The following is a 21,216-nucleotide window of genomic DNA, read 5'->3' as shown; positions in this document are numbered from 1 at the left end:
GTGTTGTCTTTCAGTCTTGGATACCACTAGATATTTCTCCTGTTGTCCATGGTCTGTCCACCTTGGTCTGGAGCGGCCTCCTGGTTGTCTAAGGCTCAATTTAGAACAACTTTCTCCTTCCCTTGTTTCGTGTTTCTTCTAAGACACTAAGTAGTTAACTTGATAAACTAATCTGTAGAACCACCCTTTGGGAAAAGGTTAGGAAAAACTTCCTAGGACTTACTCCTTATTCTTCCAGAAAACTTGTATAGGTTAATAGAAGTTCAATCTTTATAAATTCTAAAGATTAGTGGTAGAAGAAGATAGTGACCAGAAAAGGCAGCAAAGTAAGCCTGACATAGCCTTTCAAATCAGTCATAACAACTGTTCCTTCTAGTGTCAGTGTTTGGGGCAAGACATGAAAGCAGAAATTTGTATTTTTACAACTTACTCAGCTGTTGCCTCAGCTTCTAGTAAACTAGGATCCTTCCTGCAGAGAACAATTATGATGCAGATATTGTCATAGAAAGCAGCAAAGTGAATCGGCATCCAGCCTCTTTTTTCAGAAAGTGTGTAATCAGCTTTGAAACAGAGCAGACAGATGGTTGTTTCTAAGGAGCAAGCTTGTGCTGCCAGGTGCAGAGGTGTTGGACCTAGAATGGATAGACAATTACTGCAGTGCTCAAGGATCCAACATTCCTAAAAAACATGCCTTTTTATTCTTCGTGTCCAACCACAGAGCTTAGTTCTGTGTGATATAAAAGCTCTAAGAAGAGCACTAAAAGGATTAATTTACGCAACTCTTTATTTCTTTAACTCGGGATACCTGACCATTAAAAATAAATACTTCTTTATAAGTTATGAAGAATAAATATAGCACTCAAAATATTAAATATTTGAAAAATTAAGTCAATATATAAAATAGTCTTATCAGTGTTATAAACTATTTCTTGTTTAAATTATTTTCCATTTTATTCAAATGCTTTGTAGTATGATAAAGTTCTTTAAAATTAAAAAAATATATATGCTCATAAAAGGTCTCTATGTCACTAAATCCCAGTGGGTATTTTTCAATTCTCATCTTCTCAACAGTAAGTTGAACACTTCAGTTTTAAAATGGTTTCTTCCCTTGGCTTTTGAGATATGAGACACTCTTATTTTTCTCTAATCTCTCTGGCTACTTATTGTGCAGTCTCCTTTGGGACCTTTTCATTGTCCTGATGTCAAAATGAGCCTTACGACTTTTATCTCCTCAATGGCTTCATTTACAACCTTTAAGTTGATAACTCCTAGGATTATGCCTCTAGATCTGATTTATTCTCCAAACTCCAGATCTATTATCTCACTAGGCATCTCCACACCCCACTTCAAACTTATCGTATTCAAAACTGAACTCCCATCTTTTCCTCCAAACTTGATCCTCTTTCATTGCTCCCTAATTCATGAAGGATATTGTCATCCAGCCAGTTCTACAAACCAGAAACCTGGACGAGTCCTCTCATTTCATCTTCATAACCAGCCCTCATTACTAAGTCTGGGGGATTCCCAAGAGGCTCAGTGGTAAGAAGTCTGCCTGCCAATGCAGGAGGCGTGGGTTCAATCCCTGGATTGGGAAGATCTGCTAAAATAAGAAATGGCAACCCGCTCCAGTATTCTTGCTGGGATAATCCCATGGACAGAGGCGCCTGGTGGGCTGCAGTCCACGGTGTTGTAAAGAGTTGGACACAACTGAGTGACTGAGCATGCACTCACATCACCAAGTCTAAGTATCTCTAGAACCTCAACTGATATCCCCACTTTGCTCTTGCCCTTCCCAATTCACTTTTCAAAATGTAAATCTGATCTTTTAACCTCTTGTTTAAAACTCTTTAGTGGCTTCCTGAGACCACTTGATCATGAGTACAAAAAAAGGATGCACTAGCTCCAACTTAACCTGAACCATCTCCCCTCCAAGAAGAAAAAGAAAGGAAGAAAGAAGGGAAGAAAGAGAGAGAGGTAAGATAGATGGACAGAAACACAACATACACACCTTGCTCTCTTCATTCTTGTAGCTCCTTGAATATACAGTGACTGACCACACATTCCAGGCTCCCAGGAAAGTACTGGTCTATGCCTGTTGCCCAGCATAAAATTAATAATGCCCGTTCATTTTCTAACTCCTTGATTTGGATGATGAATTATCTGATCACTCTGGGCTATTTCTGCTGTCTGAAAGCTTCCTTCTACCAAACAATACTTCTGTGATTGGGGTCTACCTAAACCTTATTTATTCCTCAGCCAAAATGGGATATCCTCAGTGAAGCACTGTTTTTCTCCCAACTCAGAAAATTTCAATGGCTTCCTGCCTGTCTTAGTAGTCTAAGTTCTATATCATAGCCTTTAATAATACATAACATCTGAGGCAAATCTAATTATTTAATATTACTGCTTAGTCTTCTAGTTTCTGGTCTAGCATGTAAGGAGCTTAAAACTCCCCAATCCATCCTAACAGCAAAGAGAAACTTGAACAAGCTGAAAAATGAACAGCTCTTCTCAGATCCATTAGAGAAGTGAGGTCACAGGGCAGAAATGCTGCTCCTAAAACTCGAGAGGTAGGCAGGAAGATTACAGAGAACCACAGCTTACTGGAGCAGAAACCTCCATGGGATCTTCTCCTTCTTCTCTCTATCCTCTTCCAAAAAATATTTCAGCACAACCAAGGGGCAGGAATAATACTCTTCCATCCCCCTCCTACTCCTTTAAAGCATGTTTAACGGGAGTGCAGGATCTCGGCTCTCACCCAGGCACTGAGTCAGTCTGCATCTAACAAGATACATGTGATTCCTACACATTTGAAAGTTTTACCCCATGATAGTGGGATAAAGTGCCCCCGCCTCCCGACATAAGCAATGTCTGGTGGTATTTTTGGTCGGCACAGCTGGAGTGCGGGTCACTAGTGGCATTCAGAGGGTAGAGGCCAGGGACGCTGTTAAATGTCTCACAGTGCTCAGGACAGCCCTCACATCACAGAATCATCAAGCCCACCACATCAGTAGTGCTGGGACTGAGAAACACTGTCCCGGTCATGCTCGAATCAGGGACGGTCTGGAGGGAGTTATATAGTCTGTAGAAATTCCTCTCAGGTAAAGAAAGCACTCTGGTCTAAAGAACAGACACAGGGAAGCCTTACTCGGCTGTAAATTCCTACAGTGTAGACGGGCCAGTAGATAAGTTTCCTTCCGCCCCCACCCCAGGCCACTCGCCTCCCTCTACCACCCTTCTTGCTGTCTTCAGATTTTGCAACCCCTGCCCTTTGTCTTCTTGTCGGTAACTGCCAGTGGGGAGCCCTGGCGGGAGACTGGAGGAGGAGGAGGTGGGGTCCGGACCCCTAACCTCTCTGGTCACCTCTGGTTAGCTGTTCTCCCATCAATGGGAAGAGGCTGGTTTCAGTAACCATTGCCCTTCCACTAGGCTGCCCTGGCGGCTCAGATGAGAAAAAAATCTGCCTGCAATGCAGGAGACCCAGACTTGATCCTTGGGTCGGGAAGATCGCCTGGAGAAGGCAATGGCAACCCACTCCAGTACTCTTGCCTGCAGAATCCAATGGATAGAGAAGCCTGGTGAGCTACAGTCCATAGGGTTGCAAAGAGTCAGACACGACTGAATAACTATAACTCTTCCCCTTACAAAATTCAGGTCTTTGCAAATGATTTCTTTAAAAATAAACCCTCTTTGAATTATCTTATATAGAGTATGAAGGTATAGTCTTATATATATATATATATATATATATGTATGTATATATACATACAGCGTGTATCCTTTAAAACTTTTCCTAATTTCTGCGTATATAATTCTTGGGTTAAAGTCTCACCTCAGCAAGAATGATGCAGTCTCAGACTGCACAGAATGTGACTGTCATTAGGTGGCAGTATATCTAAATCATATTAACTGCTCATTTAGGGGGGCATAAAACCCATTTGGGGCCTTATTTTCTAAAAATACGTAGAGATAATTTGCAAATTCCATGGTTAAAAAAGGAACTACTGCCTAAACTGAAAAAATGTGAATAAATAATCACTTCAAATTGTATGGAAAGATCATTTTGTGTTCTCCTCATGTGACAGCATTTTGAAGATTATATACTATAAGTTTTAATATATGCAGTGAACTTTTAAATACGTGAAATATTTTACTTAAGTCTTACCATTTCTTTCTTTTTTCATGTCTACTTTTGATGACTCTGTTTTAAAAAGGAATACATACAGAAGTATGATTATTAATATGTAACAGTTTCCCAAATTAGTCAAAATTGACTCATATGAAGGTGAACAAAATGACTATGTTGAGATGCAGGTGACAGGATTGCATCAAATAGGACCAAGTGTAATTTTTGGCAAAGCCATCTAGGCATGTGTATGCACCTGACATGGCGTCAGACAGACCCAGGAGTGCTGCCTTCCATGTGGCTGGCCAATATTCACAGGGGACAGCTTTGTGTTGGTGAAGTCATAATACATAGACATTGCCAGTAGTTAGATATTTTCCAGACCTCAGACTCTATACTCAGTTCTCAGCAAATGGAAATCTATGTAGTCACAATATGACACAGAAACTTTAATTATGAAAGCTTTTTTTTTAACATCAAAAACTCTTAAAACACATCTTTAAATAGCAGGCCATCTACTACATTTTGTCTGAATTTTGCTCTATTTTAACTAAGTTCATTGTCTACTGAATATTTTAATTAAGTAAAGAAGCATCTTAGTGCCAAAACATTTTAATTATAATGACAGAGTATGAAATTGTTCAACATTCAATAGGATTAAAGAAGCACATTTTGTTTTGGTGTGAAAATTTAACACAGCTTCTTAAGACAACATGTTAAAATATAAAATCACCATTTCTTATTGCCAATATTGTTGCATCAGACCTTATCTCCCCTCTTCAGTTATGGAGGGCTTCTCCTTTCATTTTCAATTTTATTATTTTTATACTGGTTAAATTTATTCCAGTGAACATATACATATGTATGCAATTCTAATAATCAGGAAATTTTGCTTTTTAAAGTTTAAACCAGGTTAGCCTTAAAGGGGTCATTAATCCTAAAATCATGATTACAGAGGAATTTTTTGTTATTACAAATGTTTATGTAGTATGAAGAAATTATTACCTGGTTAAGAACCTGGGATAAGAACAGGGTGTTCTGTCAGGATCACTAATTATCTCCCTTTTCTCAGAATTTCTACAGTACATCACTGTATATTAATTATGTCAGTGATTATCAAATACTACCCTGAATTCACCACCATGCCATTCATTCAACAAGTATTTCTCAACCATCTACCAAGGCCAGGCTTTCTTCTGGGCCCTAGGGTACCATGGCAAACAAAGGAAACCAAACCCTTGCCCTTCATGGAGCTTATATTCAGTGAAGGAAACACAATAAACAAATGAATAATACTCTGTAAGAGAGCAACAGGTGATACTTGGAAAACTAAAAGGAGCCCCTCTGAGATACATAAAACAGAAACAACTCTGCTCTAGTCTCCAATACTAAATTTTAACCTTGTGTTAAAATCAACATGCATTTGCAATGCTGAAGTAAAAGAAAAACATTTTAAGAGATAAAAACTTGATGGCACCTTGGCTAAGTATAATGAAGCGTCTCTGATTGACGTTGAAGTTGGCATTGCACAGCTGACATATGATTGGGACTCTGTTGTGTAGAGCAGCGTGATGGAAAATAGCATAACCTGCCTCGTCTGAAACATTGATCGTCGAGCTTGAGGTTTTACGGCTAAATGTATGGAAAACAGCATATAATCCTCTTTCAACAGCAGACTTCATACCAAATGAGATACTCTAAAATTATGAGGAAGGTCAGAATTAGTGTTTTCAAAATGCTCCTAAAATTTAGTGAAAGGACAAAAAGGACAATGAACTATGTTAATGTAATCACATAATTGGTGTCTGATTACAGTAGAATTTTCACAAGATCCCTGTGTAAAGTGTCTCACTGGGCAATGAAGTTGTTAGGGCTATAAGAAACTCTGAGGACTTAAAAAAAAAAAAAGAAATTCTGGGGACTTTAAAAATATTTTGGGGAAATTTTTTTCCTTCCTTTTTTTAAAGGAGGAGTTGTAGATCTTTCTTCTCAGGAGACAATTCAAGGAAGGTAGACAAATACCCTTCTGAAATATTTAAAAAGCAAATGGACATCAAATTCCTTCTCTAACTTAAGAGCAGTCTAACTTAGAAGTCCAGAGACTTGAAATATACAGCTACAAGAGTAGTCTTCTTTGCTTTATGTCTCAAAGTGGAGAGGTGAAAATGTCCCATTTTCAGATGTTCTGATCACTCAATGTTTTTAAATTAAACTAAGTTTATCAATACTTAACATATATGGACATTAAAACAAATAAATGGTAAATAAATGCCAATGTGCCCTTTGAAATTGGTGAACTCACCACTTAATTTATCAGTTTCAAAAGCTGTAAGTCAAGGCATATTGAAGCAGATACAGAGATGTGATTTAGGATGCCAGGGTTGCTCCTTAGATTTAGTCCCCACAACTGAAGCCTGACTCTGCAATTTACTAACTGTGTGATTTGGGAAAGACCCTCAACTCACTGCAAGTCAGATCTCTCATTTGTAAAATAAGATTGATAACAATAGTACTAGCATCTAGAAAGAGTTTGTTGAAAGAATTTATAGCAGTGCCTAGCATACAAAATATTAGCCATTATTAAGAATAATCGCAATTCCATTCATAAACAGTTTGTTTTGTAACTTGGCCAGAAATGTATAACTCAGAATTTTTGGCTACTAAAATGTAGAATCTTAATTGCATATTAAAGACTTCATTTAACCTATTATTTATCCCTATGATAAAAATTTGAGATACTTATTTATAATTTCTTATCCTAAATTATGCAGTAATCACTGAAATACCTTGCATTTCATAGCTTTTTTGAAACCAAATTTTTTCTTAAATTGTTCATGTAACTGAGCATCTGTCAGCGGAAGTCTTTTTAGCCTCAAATTGTTCACTATTTCATTTATGGCTCCCCACCACTGTGTCTTATACAGCTGCTGATAGAAAATTTCAAGTTCAAAACTGATCACATAGTAGCTGTTAAAAAAAAATAAAGAAAAAATTTCAAATTTTTCTGACTTGGAATGCTGGCAAAACTTTTTCTATAACAGTTACAATTTTCTATGACAAAAACACCTCCATCCCCATTTAACCATTGTGTTCACTGTAAGAACGAATTACCATGTCTAAGGATTATTACATAGAATGTATCAAGGTGTTATTGTCGTTTAGAGGCTAAGTCATGTCAACCTTTTTGTGACCCCATGGACTGTAGCCATAAGGCTATGGAGGACTGTAGGCTCCTCTGTCCCTGGGATTTCCCAGGCAGGAATACTGGGGTAGGTTGCTGTTTCCTTCTCCAGGGGATCTTTCCCATCCATGGAGCGAACCCTAGTCTCCTGCATTGGCAGGCGGATTCTTTACCAGTGAACCACCAGGGAAACTGTATCAAGGTGTTTGAAGTCATAAATCTAACATTTAATACTTTAGAGAGTTTGTAGTCATTCACGGGGGTTATTATTGTTTCAGGATCTCCATCCTGAAGTTTGAAGTTAGCCTTTGCATTTTGACAGTTTCCTGTTTTCTGCTTTCAACAAGTTGTGATACTGTGAATAGTTACTAACAGTTCCTTACCTTTTTCCATTAAATTTCATGACTGGTATTGAGTAATATTCTTTGTATCCTGTGTCTTCTGCAAATGTATTAACAGCACAATCCCGTATTTTTTCTAAGTTATTCTAAAATATAAATTATGTTACTAAAAAAAACAAGTGTAAACAATAGTAAGACTTATTTTAGATGAAATTTTATACATGTAAATAACAAATTTTTAATAAAATATCCCAAGAGACCCTGATAATAACTGAATGTATACAATCCCTAATTTGGATTTTGAGGGAAAGTTTTTTTTTTACAAGAAATTAATGTGGAAAAGGTAGAAAAGCAATGACAATTGAAATGTGTTATGTTTTCCAGATGAAGAACTATTGTTCTCAAACTCTGGAGGATCTCTGTTTTAGTGCTAATCCTTGAGAAAAAATGGAAGAATGTGTAGTTAATTTTTCAGGGATTTCTTCTACACTCGGTTAACTATTCCAGGGCAGATACAGCCTATGAATTCTGCAAGGGTGATCGTTGTGCCTCTGACATTTAACACGGGGCCTTACGCAGACTTGCACTTAATTCACGTATGTTGTGTGATGTGTGAAGAAACTAGCGCGTTGTGGAGGTCATCGTTTGGAGAGCCGCCTAGTGCCTGTACCAAACAGAATCTCCTTCTGGGTGGAGAATAGGATGAAAGAGCTGTGAAATGACAAACAATTTCAGGAACAACAATAATTTAAACCTTAAAATCTTCCAAAGCATTCTCAATTGAAGGGGTGCTGATATCAAATTCAATTCCTCCATGAACATGAAAATACTGATCCTCTTTGTAGTCAAAATTTTGGCATTTAAAATCTCGTCCATAAATAAATGGAGGCAATTCTCGCTCTGTCTTGACCTTGTCATCTCAAAAAGACAAAAACAAAATTTTGTTTAAAAGTTCAACAATAGGATATAAGCAGTCATATTTTGGAGGTCTCAATTCATTTTTACATAAAGTGAAAAGAATCCATGTGAAATGGAAATCTTCACAATTGTAGTCTATAAAATTATTTATGCTCAATGTATATTTTAAATATTGAAATATATTTATAGCATATGTTTTGGGCATTTTTGATAGTTTCCTTGTATAGACATTTCAAAAGAATACTCAAAACATTAATTTACTTGTTGATTACTATGTGTGAGCTCAAGACTAATATTATACCCTCAATTATCAAAAGCGATTTGAAACTCTGTGCCATGGAGACTCTCTAGTTAAATAAACAAAAGTTATCTGAGCTAGTTAAGGAAGAGAGACATGATAAAGAAAAGGTGGGTATCTCTCATATGACAAAAATAATCAGTTTATTTTTCTAAAAAGATACACATATAACATTTATTTTTAAAAATAATTTTCTAAAATCCTGGCAAGGATTAGGTTTATTCAGTATTTTGATTTGTTACCAGAATGTAGTTTCCTCAATATAAGGTATATATTTTAAGAAATGTGAAAGGTCCAGAAAATTACAAAGAAAAGTGTAACACCCAAATCTTACCACATGGAAATTAATTATTAACATTTAGTCATATTTGTTTCCAATAATTTAAGTAGTAAGTCATTACAGGTACAGCTAACATCCTCTAAAGAGCACATTAGTTCCATACACAAGACACTCCCCCCACCCACTGGACAATTGTCCATGAGATGTCCATGTCCATGTCCATGTCAAGATTGTCATGAGTTCATTTTTAAATAGTTCACAGGTATGGATTATAAGCTTCACTATCATAATTCTCATGACACAAATTTCATTAAATGGTTTGCAAAATTCTACTGAAAATCTGCCATCTGAATAGAAAACCTGCTATAAATAAGCCTATATGTTTAAGCACCAACGAAAATACACAATTTGTGTGCTAATCTGGGAGGAATAGTTTGCTCTGTATTCCTGTCAAATTCCATATAAACATGACCCTATTTCAGCTCCCTCTTCTCTTACGCTGGTCTACTCTTTTGTTATAGGACCAATATATTACTAAAGTTTTTAATACATTTTCATCTTTCTCTTTTCAGAAATGTAAGACCATTCATGATCTTTTGTGTCTGTGTGTCTGTCAGTCGCTCAGTCGTGTCTGACTCTTTGCGACCCCATGGACTGTAGCCCACCAGGCTCCTTTGTCCATGGGATTCTCCAGGAAAGAATACTGGAGTGGGTTGCCATTTCCTTCTCCATGATCTTTTACCGCTCCATGTTAATCTGGGTCAATTTCTAATTTTCCTGAAAAACACAATAGGGATGTTGAGTAGGAGTGCACTGAATTTATCCTTTGCATGAGCTATGATATAGCGTCATCCTGTCATGGACATAACATATCTCAGAAATCATTTTGTCTTTCAGTCGTCCTCGTAACTGATAAAGACATGTACCTTTTACTATGTGAATATACCAGGCATTTTTAATTACTTTGGAGATATCACGTTTTGTTTTTTATTTATTTGTATTTTAATTGAAGGAATTGCAGATTGCTTTTCTGTAATTGCTTTACAGAATTTTGTTGTTTTCTGTCAAATCTTAACATGTTTTTTATTTTTAACATGCTATAGCTTGGTTATATGCTTGGACCCACATACTATAAACAAAATTGAATTTAAACATAAATTCAATATATATCTACATTTTAAATATAATTTTGGTAATACTCTTACCTGAAAAAGGCTGAAGCAGACCACTTAAATATGGAACTTTCATCTTCTTTTTTAAGCTCAGTAGAAATGGAGTCAGAAAACATATTAATTTCAGGTATCCTATCCCTTTCCTGATTTCTTTTTTCTTCTCAAAGTGTTTTTGAATAATCTTTTTTTGAAGATATAATCTTTGCTGTAATCTCTGGTAGGTACAAATATCAAGATTATCCTGATTACATTTTATAGCATTAGTCAGCCAATAGGCTGTTTCAAATATAAAAACATTTTCACACTGTTGAACTTGTGTGGTGCTGAATGTCATCTTTAGTAGGATATTTTCTGCATATTTCATAAATACAGCTTTTTCTTCAGGGCTATTGGGATCATATGTTGGATCTTCATTCATGTCTTCATCATAGATTCCATCAAAGTCTGGATCCTTTGTAATATCAATCAAACCTTCACAGTAAAAAAGAAAGATTTAAGATTGTGAAATTTTCATACTTGGCTTCTGGATAAATAGATTGAATACAGTTTCATCTCAAAATTCTTCCAAAATGACAGCAAAGGAATAATGAAATACCATTAAAACTGTCAAAGAAGAAAAGCAGATGGATACATGGTAACTAAGCAGAGTAAAGAAAGAGAGAAGCTTGTGGAATTAAAAAGAATTGATTTTCATTCTCTTTGAAGGAATAACGCAACACCATGGAAACATAATAACATGTCTCATCTTTAATTAAAGAAAATATGGAAGAACAACAAGAAATATGGTCTTCCTTTAGGCAAAGAATCAGCTTCTTACTTGGGCATAAAGTGTATTTGTTTATTCAGTTCCTATAATACACATTTCTTCTCCTTGCTGATAACAGAAACTAAATATATACAATAAATAACTTTCCTACTAACAAATCATAATGAGATAAGAATTAAAACTTAGTGTTACTCTATACTATAAATGACAAATTTCTTACATTACATTTTCTTTCCATTTATAATGAAATTGTCATTTCTTGTTGTCAAATTGTCTTAGACAACTTTAATCCAGGCTTGAGAAAATGGCTTAGAATCATAAAATATGACTTGGTAGAAAATATGGTGCTTGTTTGTAACATATGTACCTTACAATGTAAATAATATGTCAGCGTGCCTACCCCCTTTTTCATTTTTTCCTTCCTCAAATCTACATATTTAAAAAGCAAGAATAGGCTTGGATTTTTAAGACGACCACTATGATTCATATCCCGTTTGTAAAAGAGTAAGATAAATTATTGAGATGAAAAAGAAACTGAAGTGTTTCTGACAGTTAAAATAGATCAAATACAAGCTAGAGCATTTGGCTTGGGTGGATGGGAGCCAAAATGCAGCAAGTCAATTCTCATCTCAGAGAGGCAGAAAGGCTGAGATATTGGAAGTAGAGGGAATGAAGAGCTCCACAGCCTCTTCCGCTTCTCAGGCGGCAGACTCACTGCCCCCTCAAAGCAGGAGACAGAAGGAAACAGACCAGTCAAAAAGATAATGGCATCTGGGCAGAGGCCCCCCAGTGATTTACTAAAGGAAATCAGTCCTGAATATTCATTGGAAGGACTGATGCTGAAGCTGAAACTCCAATACTTTGGCCACCTGATGTCAAGAACTGACTCCTTTGAAAAGACCCTCTTGCTGGGAAAGATTGAAGGCGGGAGAAGAAGGGGACAACAGAGGATGAGATGGTTGGATGGCATCACTGACTCAGTAGACATGAGTTTGAGTATGCTCCAGGAGTTAGTGATGAACAGGGAAGCCTGGCATGCGGCAGTCCATGGGATCACAAAGAGTCAGACATGACTGAGCGACTGAACTAAAATGAATTAGTATCTTTACTTGAATGTCCTAGAAGCACTCCCAAACAAAATCCATTTTTCCTCTCCCCCAAATTTGCTTTTCTTTCATTCCTTTCATTCCATAGTTAAAAGCACTATTTATCCATCAGTTCCTCAAACTAAAAGGGCTTCCCTTGTGGCTAAACTGGTAAAGAGTCTGCCTGCAATGAAGGAGACCTAGATTTGATCCCTGTGTCGGGAAGATCCCCTGGAGAAGGAAATGGCAACCCACTTAAGTGTTCTTGCTTGGAAAATTCCATGGAAGAGGAGCCTGGCAGGTCCATGGGCTTAAAGAATTGGACACAACTTAGTGACTAAATAACAACAAAGCACTGTAGGTGTAATGAGAATTTAAAGACAAAAAAAAGACACATTTCTGTGCTCTCGAGTTCTCAAGCACAGAAAATCTATTAAGGAAGACAGAGATGAAGCCAACAATTTCAATAAAAAGTGGTACCATGTGCACAGAGGAGGTGGTGTCTGAATCAAGCAGCAAAAAATGAGTAGCAATAACCTGGGAAGGAAGGCAGAAGAGAGGGGTGAGGGAAGGAGCATTCCAGACAAAGGTCAAGGAATAAAAAAATAACAGTTTCACCCTACCAGCTTTTGGTATTAAATAAGGTCATCAGATCAAGGGAGATGCCCTAATTAGCATACTTTCTCAGCAAACTGGAGAATAGGACCAGATTTTTGGTGTGCTATATTCTCCACTACCGTTCCTACTCTTTTTCTAAGGGTGGTGTTTCCTGGTGGTTTTGTGCTGTGCAGTCATTAGAGAGCTGAAGTTGAACTTGTCCTCACTGATTCACAGAAGTTTTCCTTCCCCCCATTACTGTTGGCTTCCTGCAGAGTTCTTGGAAATCCATTGTAGCACAGTTTTTAAGGCAATCACACGGTCAGTTGCAAGGTTTGAACCCAGACTCACAGTCAAGAGAGGAGGTACTGTTTCTCCAACCATGAAAGATGAAATAGCCAAGTTTTCCCAGCATCTTGCCGCTACATAGCGGCAACTACCAGGACTAAATGGGGAGCATGGGGCTAAAGCCAAGTCGCCATGAGTCACACTCTATCAGATGCCTTGTGTTCCCTGGCAATCTGTATGTCACTCTGGTTCATTGCATGGGCCAGCCCCACACAGATGTAACCTGACCACACTGCATGGACCAGCCCCACACAGATGTAACCTGACCACATTGCATGGACCAGCCCCACACAGATGTAACCTGACCATGCCACATGGACCAGCCCCACACAGATGTAACCTGACCACACTGCATGGACCACCCCACACAGATGTAATCTGACCACACTGCATGGACCACCCCACACAGATGTAACCTGACCACACCTTGCCTCAGATGCAGCATGTGGCCCTTACTTTCGCCCCGGGGTTCCTCTTCACTGCTGTGTGCAACTCCTGATGGAATCCAGTCAGTCACTCTGATGGATGAACAAATCTGCACACAGGGTTAACTCCCAGGTAATCTTTGAGCAATGCAGGAGAGAAGCCAGGGAATACATGTTCCCCTCCTCCATCCCTCAGGCTGACAATCTTGCAGTTATCTTCTGTGTGACTCCCCAGAGTCCCAGCCAAACCGTAACTCATTATCTAAGTGGTGAAAGCTCACCAGCGTATCCTTGGGTTCATGATTCCTCCTTTTCTATGCATTTCCTGTCCCTTGGAGTCATAAACTACCTTGACTCAAGTCCTCATTTCAGACCCTAATTTGGGGGGCAACGTAGTCTAATCCACTTTGCACTCATGTGCTGGTATCTGACCCTGTACATCCTTAAGTATGCAGCATAAAAGCCCCATCTCCTGAGAGTCCAGGTGCCTTTCCTGCAGTCTGATGCTTGCCCTGCAGGATTTCACAGGGATGCTCCTGTTGTGGGTGATGGGAACCTGTACAGATCCCTGCTGTCTCACTGAGCTTCCCCCCTGCAGACTGCTCCAGCCCCTGGTGTATGAGACGCTCAGTCCTTTACCACTCTTTGCCCTGTACCATTGCTAAGTGCCTGAGGCATGCTGGTGCTGCCGGGTCTTCAGCAGACTCCCGAACAGTGGTAGACAGAGAAGAAAATCTCTGTCCACACATGATGAGCTTCTTTGCCGGCTTGGCAGCCCATATTACAAAGTGCTTTGGTGTAACACAGTATTTCTCCCAAGGCACATGGTGGTAGAGTGACTGGATTTGCATGATTTCTAGCCTCATTCATTGTCAGTGAAAAGGGATCATAGGCAGAGAGAGCAGTCAGAAGGCAGTTGCAGTATGTAAGGCTAGAGAAAAGATGTATCAGTGTGTTGTAGCTGAGATGAACCAATGTGGATGATTTTGAGATAGTTTAAAGGTAGAATCATAATAGCAAGACATGAATTCTCATCCAGGAAAGAATTAAGAAGAAATGTCCAGGACTGATATTTAGCTATCTATCAATATGGCTACATTGTTAAAATACCTTTGATATTGTCTGGTAAACTGAATTGCTCTAGCCCTGAGCTCTTTGAATGCCTCCCTCCCCCAGGACAGTCTAGAAAGCTTCATGATCCAGCAAAGGGTACATATGGCAAGTGGGAGGCCTCTGAGATCGAGTTCCAACATTATTACTGATGCCCGTCCTAACTGGTCAGTGCTTAAGCTATACTGATGATTAATTCTGCATATCACCCCTGGAAATGTAGACAATGGAAGACAGACAACTTCAGTCTCTGGGTGCTCCCCAGCTCCACCTACAACTTGATTAGAATGTTTCTATGTGGCTCTGATCCCTGCAACCAGGAGCACCCCTGTGAGGGAATCCTCATAGAGGGTGGCCTCAGACAGGATGGGCAGCTGGATTCAATAGACGAAGCTGGGCTGCGAAGTTGCTTGATATGCTTTATCATCAACTAGGCGGGAGCCCTCTGTCCTTAGATACAAAACAGGGCATGTGCTCCCTCCTGCCCTGATCACGTCTCTTCCTACGACTGATGCTCTCACGGGATGGTCTAAAGGCTCTTGTGACTTTTTCATATGAATGACTGAATCCTCCACGTGCACCTCTAACCCTGATCACATTCCAGAATTTGACTTCTATAGTGGAAGTTTCCACCTAGATATCCACCTAGTTTCCACCTAGAATCTAAAAAGGGGTCATTGTTTCTTTACCAGTCTGTCATCTCTGGCCTGTGCTTTGCCTGACACATGCCGGATTGGAATGATGGTTCTTTAGTCCCACCTCTTCTCCAATGAGGGCCTCAAAATAATTTTTGTGAAAACAGAAGAGAAGCAAACCCAATTTTTGTCAGGATTGTCAAAGCTCTAACATTGCTAAAAGCTGCCATCCACTCCTGCTGATCCTTAATAACCTCCATGGAGCTCAGATCTTCACAAAGCTCCTGTCACCATCTCAATCAAGAAGGGCAAACTATGAAACTTACTTTTCCAGACACATCTTGGTCAATGCAAGCAGGCGGAAACACCATCTGACTTGTGCCATGTTCCTTACAGTCTTCCAGTGACTAGTTAATAGATTACTAGACAATTTCCAGGATAGAGGAGTCATTGACTAGTAAAATTATATCCTAGTTTAGTTATATTTTATGTGACCTGAACTAGCCTTGAAGGTCCTAAACTACCAGAAATGATAGAACTTGTGGGTGAATGCTAACAGAAGTTTTTAAGATTTTGACCACGCCATATTCTCTTCAACAATGTATCCATAGGATGTCAAAATATCAGTACCCTTTAAGAGAGAACTACCAGACTATTCAAGGCAATGCAGAAATTTAATGGAATTTACTAGCTATTACTGGCAGTCATTTGCATTACTTCACCCTAATCATCCAAAGATCTCAACAAGAAGAAGAGATTTTTAGGTTCCAGTTATGGCTATGATTTTTTAGTAGCTAGTGATCCTTCAGTCCTAGGAGTAGAGGATATAAACGCCTATCCAGTGGCATTTGTGCTGATTCCACCAATATCACAGACTAATTCTCTCCCAGAGGAGGAGAATTTCTGCCTAAACTCACTACTCTTGGACTCTCTTCTCAACAAAAGTTGATGACCTTGCATGGAAATGAGAGCTATTAGCAGACATAGAGGTACCATCTCCAAGAGACGGCACTGCTTGCTGATACACAAAAAGCTACAGAAGCTGGAACACATCTGGGTACCCAACCCATAGCTGGTGAGTCAGGCCGCCTCACTGTCATCAAGCAAATCTTATTCACATGCATTTGAACTTCACAGCAGTCTAGCCACAGATGCAGTAAAAAGCAAACAAACACTTCTGTGGTTCGGGTTCTAACCAAGATTCAAAAGGTGACACTGAAAAAAAAAAAGATTAATTATTGAAAAGATAGATTCTTTGGAATTTAAAGAAATCTCTTTTAAGAAATGTGGCTAAAATAAAACCAAATCATATATAAATTACTTTTAATTTCTAAAAGAGGATTCTAATAAAAATAAAACATGTAAATTCTCTTACCTGCTGAACTAAACTCTGCAAATATACCTTTGTTTGTTTGAGGCTTCCCATCTGGATCAATGTCCATGATGGTACGCCACAATTCAGAAAATCTTGCTCGTTTTTCTTTGGGCATATATATTCCATGCCATAGTGCTTTCAACATATAGTCAATATTGATCAGAATTTGCCCAATTCTGGTATCAAAATAAGCTGGGGGTAATTGACAAGAAGAACTCTGATCGTAATTAGCTTCTAGACTGACTGAAGGAATTTGATTTAAGCAATAAATTCCAACAGCCAATTCTCTTATGATCTGATGGACTTCTCTATAGTCTAAGAGGGCAGTAGGGTCCACAGGAGTCAGTAGGATTGCAGTGGAGAAGCCTACGTTATTCATTTGACTCATAATTCCACACGGCATGTCTAGTTGAGAGCGAACATCTTCTTTGGCAGACAGCCAGCTAACTAGTGCAGTAGTTAGCAACTCTTGTACTTCACTCCGATCATATTTTTCAAAAAAAGCAGAAGCATTTCTCTGTACAGCTAAATTTTCCAGGTAGGTTTCTTCATCTTGATTTTGATCAAATCTAGGTGCTCCTTTTTTGGGCAGTCTTAACATTTCTAATTAATTCTACTGTTTCCTTTTTGAAGTTTCTGCAATGAAATGAATGAAATGGAAAAGACAAGCAATAAAATTTATCATGGTAATGAAGCTGAATTTCTCAAGAGATAAATCTATACCTTTCATCTTTATGGTTAATTGTTTCATGGTCAACCATTACATAATTGACATACATTATATTAGTTTCAGGTGTACAACATAGTAACTTAATACTTGTATATATTTTGAAATGATCACCACAAAAAATCAACTTAACATCTGTTACCATACATAGTTACAGAATTTTTTTATGAGAACTTTAAAGATTTACTCTTAGCAATATTCAGATATGCAATATGTTATTATTAACTATAAACATTTATTTATTTTTGGCTGCTCTGGGTCTTTGTTGCTGGAAGGGCTTTCTCTAGCTCTGACGAGTGGGGACTACTCTTCGCTGCAATATACGGGCTTCTCAATTGCGGTGGCTTCTCTTGGTGCAAAGCACAGGATTTTGGTGTGTGGGCTTCCAACGTTGCAGCTCACTGGCCCTGGAGCGTGGGCTCAGCGGCTGTGGAACAGGGACTCAGCTGCATGTGGAATCTTCCCGGACAAGGCACTGAACCTGTGTCTCCTACATCGGCAAGTGGATTCTCATCCACTATGCCACCAGGGAAGTCCTGGTATTATTAACTATAGTTGCCACGCTATACATTACTTCCCCATGACATATTTATAACTGAAGCTTGTACCTTTTGACTCCCTTCACCCATTTTACCCACCTCACCCTCTGCCTCTGGCAACCACCAAACTGTTCTCTGTTACCTATGCTTGGGTTTGTTTTTTGTTTGTTTTGAGATTCCACATTAAGCAAGATCATATAGCATTTGTCTTTCTCTGTCAGACTTATTTCACTTAGTATCATGCCTTGAAGGGCCATCCGTGTTGCCACAAATGGCAAGATTTCATTCTTTTTTATGGCTACACAATATTTCACTGTGTATGTGTAAATAAATGCTCCACTTTCTTTATCCGTTAATCTGTCAAGAGGTTGTTTTTATGTCTTGACTGTTGTAAACAATGCTGGAATAAATATGAAGGTCTATATATCTTTTGGAGTTAGTGTTTTCATTTTCATTGAATAAATACACGTAAGTGGAATTACTGGATGATATGGTAGTTCTATGGATTTCCCTGGTGGCTCAGACAGTAAAGAATCTTCCTGCAATGCGGGAGACCTGGCTTTGATCCCTGGGTTGGGAAGATCCTCTAGAGAAGGGCATGGCTATCCACTCCAGTATTCTGCCTGGAGAATTTCATGGACAGAGAAGCCTGGTAGTTGACAGTCCATGCGGTCACAAAGAGTCGGACATGACTGAGCAACTCTTTCATGGTAGTTCTAATATCTTTTTCAGGCTTAAACTAATTGCAGCATAAGAAAGTTGAAATCTGAATTAAAATTTTAGAACTTTTAACATTAATCATAATATGCTTTTCAAAAGAGGTAAAAAGATACAAGGAAGTATATCAAAAAGAAACAAGTTTATATATAAGAAGATACTGCTGCATACCTATTCTGTTGTTGTAGAGGCGTTTTCACAAGGTCAATTTTTTCAGGATTTCTGTTTTGTTTTTTTAAAGCAAGAAAACAAACACTTGCTTTAAAAAAAAGAAAAAAGCAAAGACAAGAAATAGTTCCTTAATGTTGTATCTCTGTTCAATAGAGATGGGATTCTATGCAGTGCCTCTCCATTTCTGGAATAATAACCTAACTACTATTTACTGAGCATCTATTTACCCAGCTCTTTATACACAAAAATTTTCATTTAACTGGTGTCTCTGTACAGTGATTCTCAAAATCTAGGCTGTTTTTAAATCACTTGGGTCTTGTTCCGGCAGACTGCTGGATCCTACTCTAGAGATTCAGTGGGGTAGGAGTGGGGCCAGAGGATTTCCATTTCTGAAAAAGCTAGATGTTGCTCGTTCTGGCAGGATATTTGGAGAACCCAGTTCCGCGACAGGCGTTGGGAGCCCAACTCTACAGAGGCAGAAACCAGGCTAGGAAGAAGAGAGGATGGGCCCGGGGATTCACACCTTCAGAACCAGAACAAACTGATTCCTCAAGTCCATCCTCAAGTCCAGGCCCTATGCACACGCAGACGCGGGAAAAGGGAAGGGACGAGGAAAAGGAAGCAACCTGCTCTGCGATGACAGTCTGTCCAGGAAAAGGAAACGTCATCCACACCGGTGCCCAGAGTACTCCCGGGGTCAGGGACGGTAGTCTTCTCGAAAGGCCTCTAGCCTGGACCCGAATTCACCGCCTGGAACCCCGAGTGACCGAGGGCGAGGGAGGGACTGGGCGGGACTCTCCTGAGCAGAGGCCTGGGAGGCCCGCTTCCCCCGCGGGGTCCTGGGAGCCTTGGGCCTCGCCTGCGGTCCTGCCACCCGCGCGGTCAGCAGCCCAGCCGTTGGTCCTCGGGCTTGGGGCCGCCGGCCGGGGCGCCGCCGCGAGAGGGCGCTCTTGTACACCCGCGGGTGGGGCTCTCCCAGAGGCCGCGGGCGCCCATCCCGGCTAAGATTCATCCCTCACCGCCACCCCCCGCCCCGCCCCTTTAGAACTCAATCTGGGCTTGGGCCTGCGAAGTCAAGTGGGTCTTAGGAAGCATCACTACGAACAAAGCTAGAGGAAGTGATGGAATTCCAGCAGAGCTATTTCAAATCCTAAAAGATGACGCTGTGAAAGTGCTGCACTCAACATGCCAGGAAATTTGGAAAACTCAGCAGTGGCCACAGGACTGGAAAAGGTCAGTTTTCATTCCAATCCCTAAGAAAGGCAATGCCAAAGAATGTTCAAACTACCACACAATTGCACTCATCTCACACGCTAGCAAAGTAATGCTCAAAATTCTCCAAGCGAGGCTTCACCAGTATGTGAACTGTGAACTTCCAAATGTTCAAGCTGGATTTAGAAAAGGCAGAGGAACCAGAAATCAAATTGCCAACATCCACTGGATCATCAAAAAAGCAAGAAAGTTCCAGAAAAAAAAGCTGCTTTATTGACTATGCCAAAGACTTTGTGTGGATCACAACAAACTGTGGACAATTCTTAAAAGAGTTGGGAATACCAGACCACCTTACCTGCCTCCTGAGAAATCTCTATGCGGGTCAAGAAGCAACAATTAGAACCAGACATGGAACAACAGACTGGTTCCAAATAGGGAAAGGAGTACATCAAGGCTGTATACTGTCACCCTGTTTATTTAACTTCTATGCAGAGTACATCATGTGAAATGCTGGGCTGGATGAAGCACAAGCTGGAATCAAGATTGCCGGGAGAAATATCAATAACCTCAGATATGAAGATAATACCATCCTTATGGCATAAAGTGAGGAGGAACTAAAGAGCCTCTTGATGAAAGTGAAAGAGGAGAGTGAGAAAGTTGGCTTAAAACTCAACATTCGAAAAGTGAAGATCATGGCATCTGGTCCCATCACTTCATGGCAAATAGACGGGGAAACAGTGGAAACAGTGACAGACTTTATTTTCTTGGGCTCCAAAATCACTGCAGATGGTGGCTGCAACCATGAAATTAAAAGATGCTTGCTCCTTGGAAGAAAGCTATGACAAACCTAGACAGCATATTAAAAAGCAGAGACATTACTTTGCCAACAAAGATCCGTCTAGTCAAAGCTATGGTTTTTTCAGTACTCATGTATGGATGTGAGAGTTGGACGAATAAAGAAAGCTGAGCACCGAAGAATTGATGCTTTTTAACTGTGGTGTTGGAGAGTCCCTTGGATTGCAAGGAGATCCAACCAGTCAATACTAAAGGAAATCAGTCCTGAATATTCATTGAAAGGACTGAAGCTGAAGCTCCAATACTTTGGCCACCTGATGTGAAGAGGTGACTCATTGAAAAAGACCCTGATGCTGGGAAAGACTGAAGGGAGGAGGAGAAGGGGATGACAGAGGATG

At 39.5% G+C, this 21,216-nt stretch overlaps 1 protein-coding gene across 1 annotated transcript in view; it reads right to left on the bottom strand.

The window, feature by feature from the left end:
* ANKAR (ankyrin and armadillo repeat containing) overlaps window positions 1–21,216 on the bottom strand; it is a 56,568-nt gene that overhangs the window by 32,343 nt on the left and 3,009 nt on the right. Inside the window, exons 3-9 of the mRNA XM_043487781.1 lie at window positions 16,658–17,293; window positions 10,350–10,787; window positions 8,403–8,566; window positions 7,691–7,794; window positions 6,913–7,093; window positions 5,604–5,823; window positions 431–632 (exon numbers count right to left, since the gene is read on the bottom strand). Coding sequence (XP_043343716.1) covers window positions 431–632; window positions 5,604–5,823; window positions 6,913–7,093; window positions 7,691–7,794; window positions 8,403–8,566; window positions 10,350–10,787; window positions 16,658–17,258 — 1,910 coding nt within the window. The 5' untranslated portion in view covers window positions 17,259–17,293. The remainder of the gene's footprint in view (window positions 1–430; window positions 633–5,603; window positions 5,824–6,912; window positions 7,094–7,690; window positions 7,795–8,402; window positions 8,567–10,349; window positions 10,788–16,657; window positions 17,294–21,216) is intronic.

The sequence above is a fragment of the Cervus canadensis genome, chromosome 15 (genome assembly GCF_019320065.1).
Source record: "Cervus canadensis isolate Bull #8, Minnesota chromosome 15, ASM1932006v1, whole genome shotgun sequence".
NCBI lineage: Eukaryota > Metazoa > Chordata > Mammalia > Artiodactyla > Cervidae > Cervus > Cervus canadensis.
The sequence above is the reverse complement of the archived record's forward strand: the minus strand, read 5'-3'. Positions and strand labels throughout refer to the sequence as shown.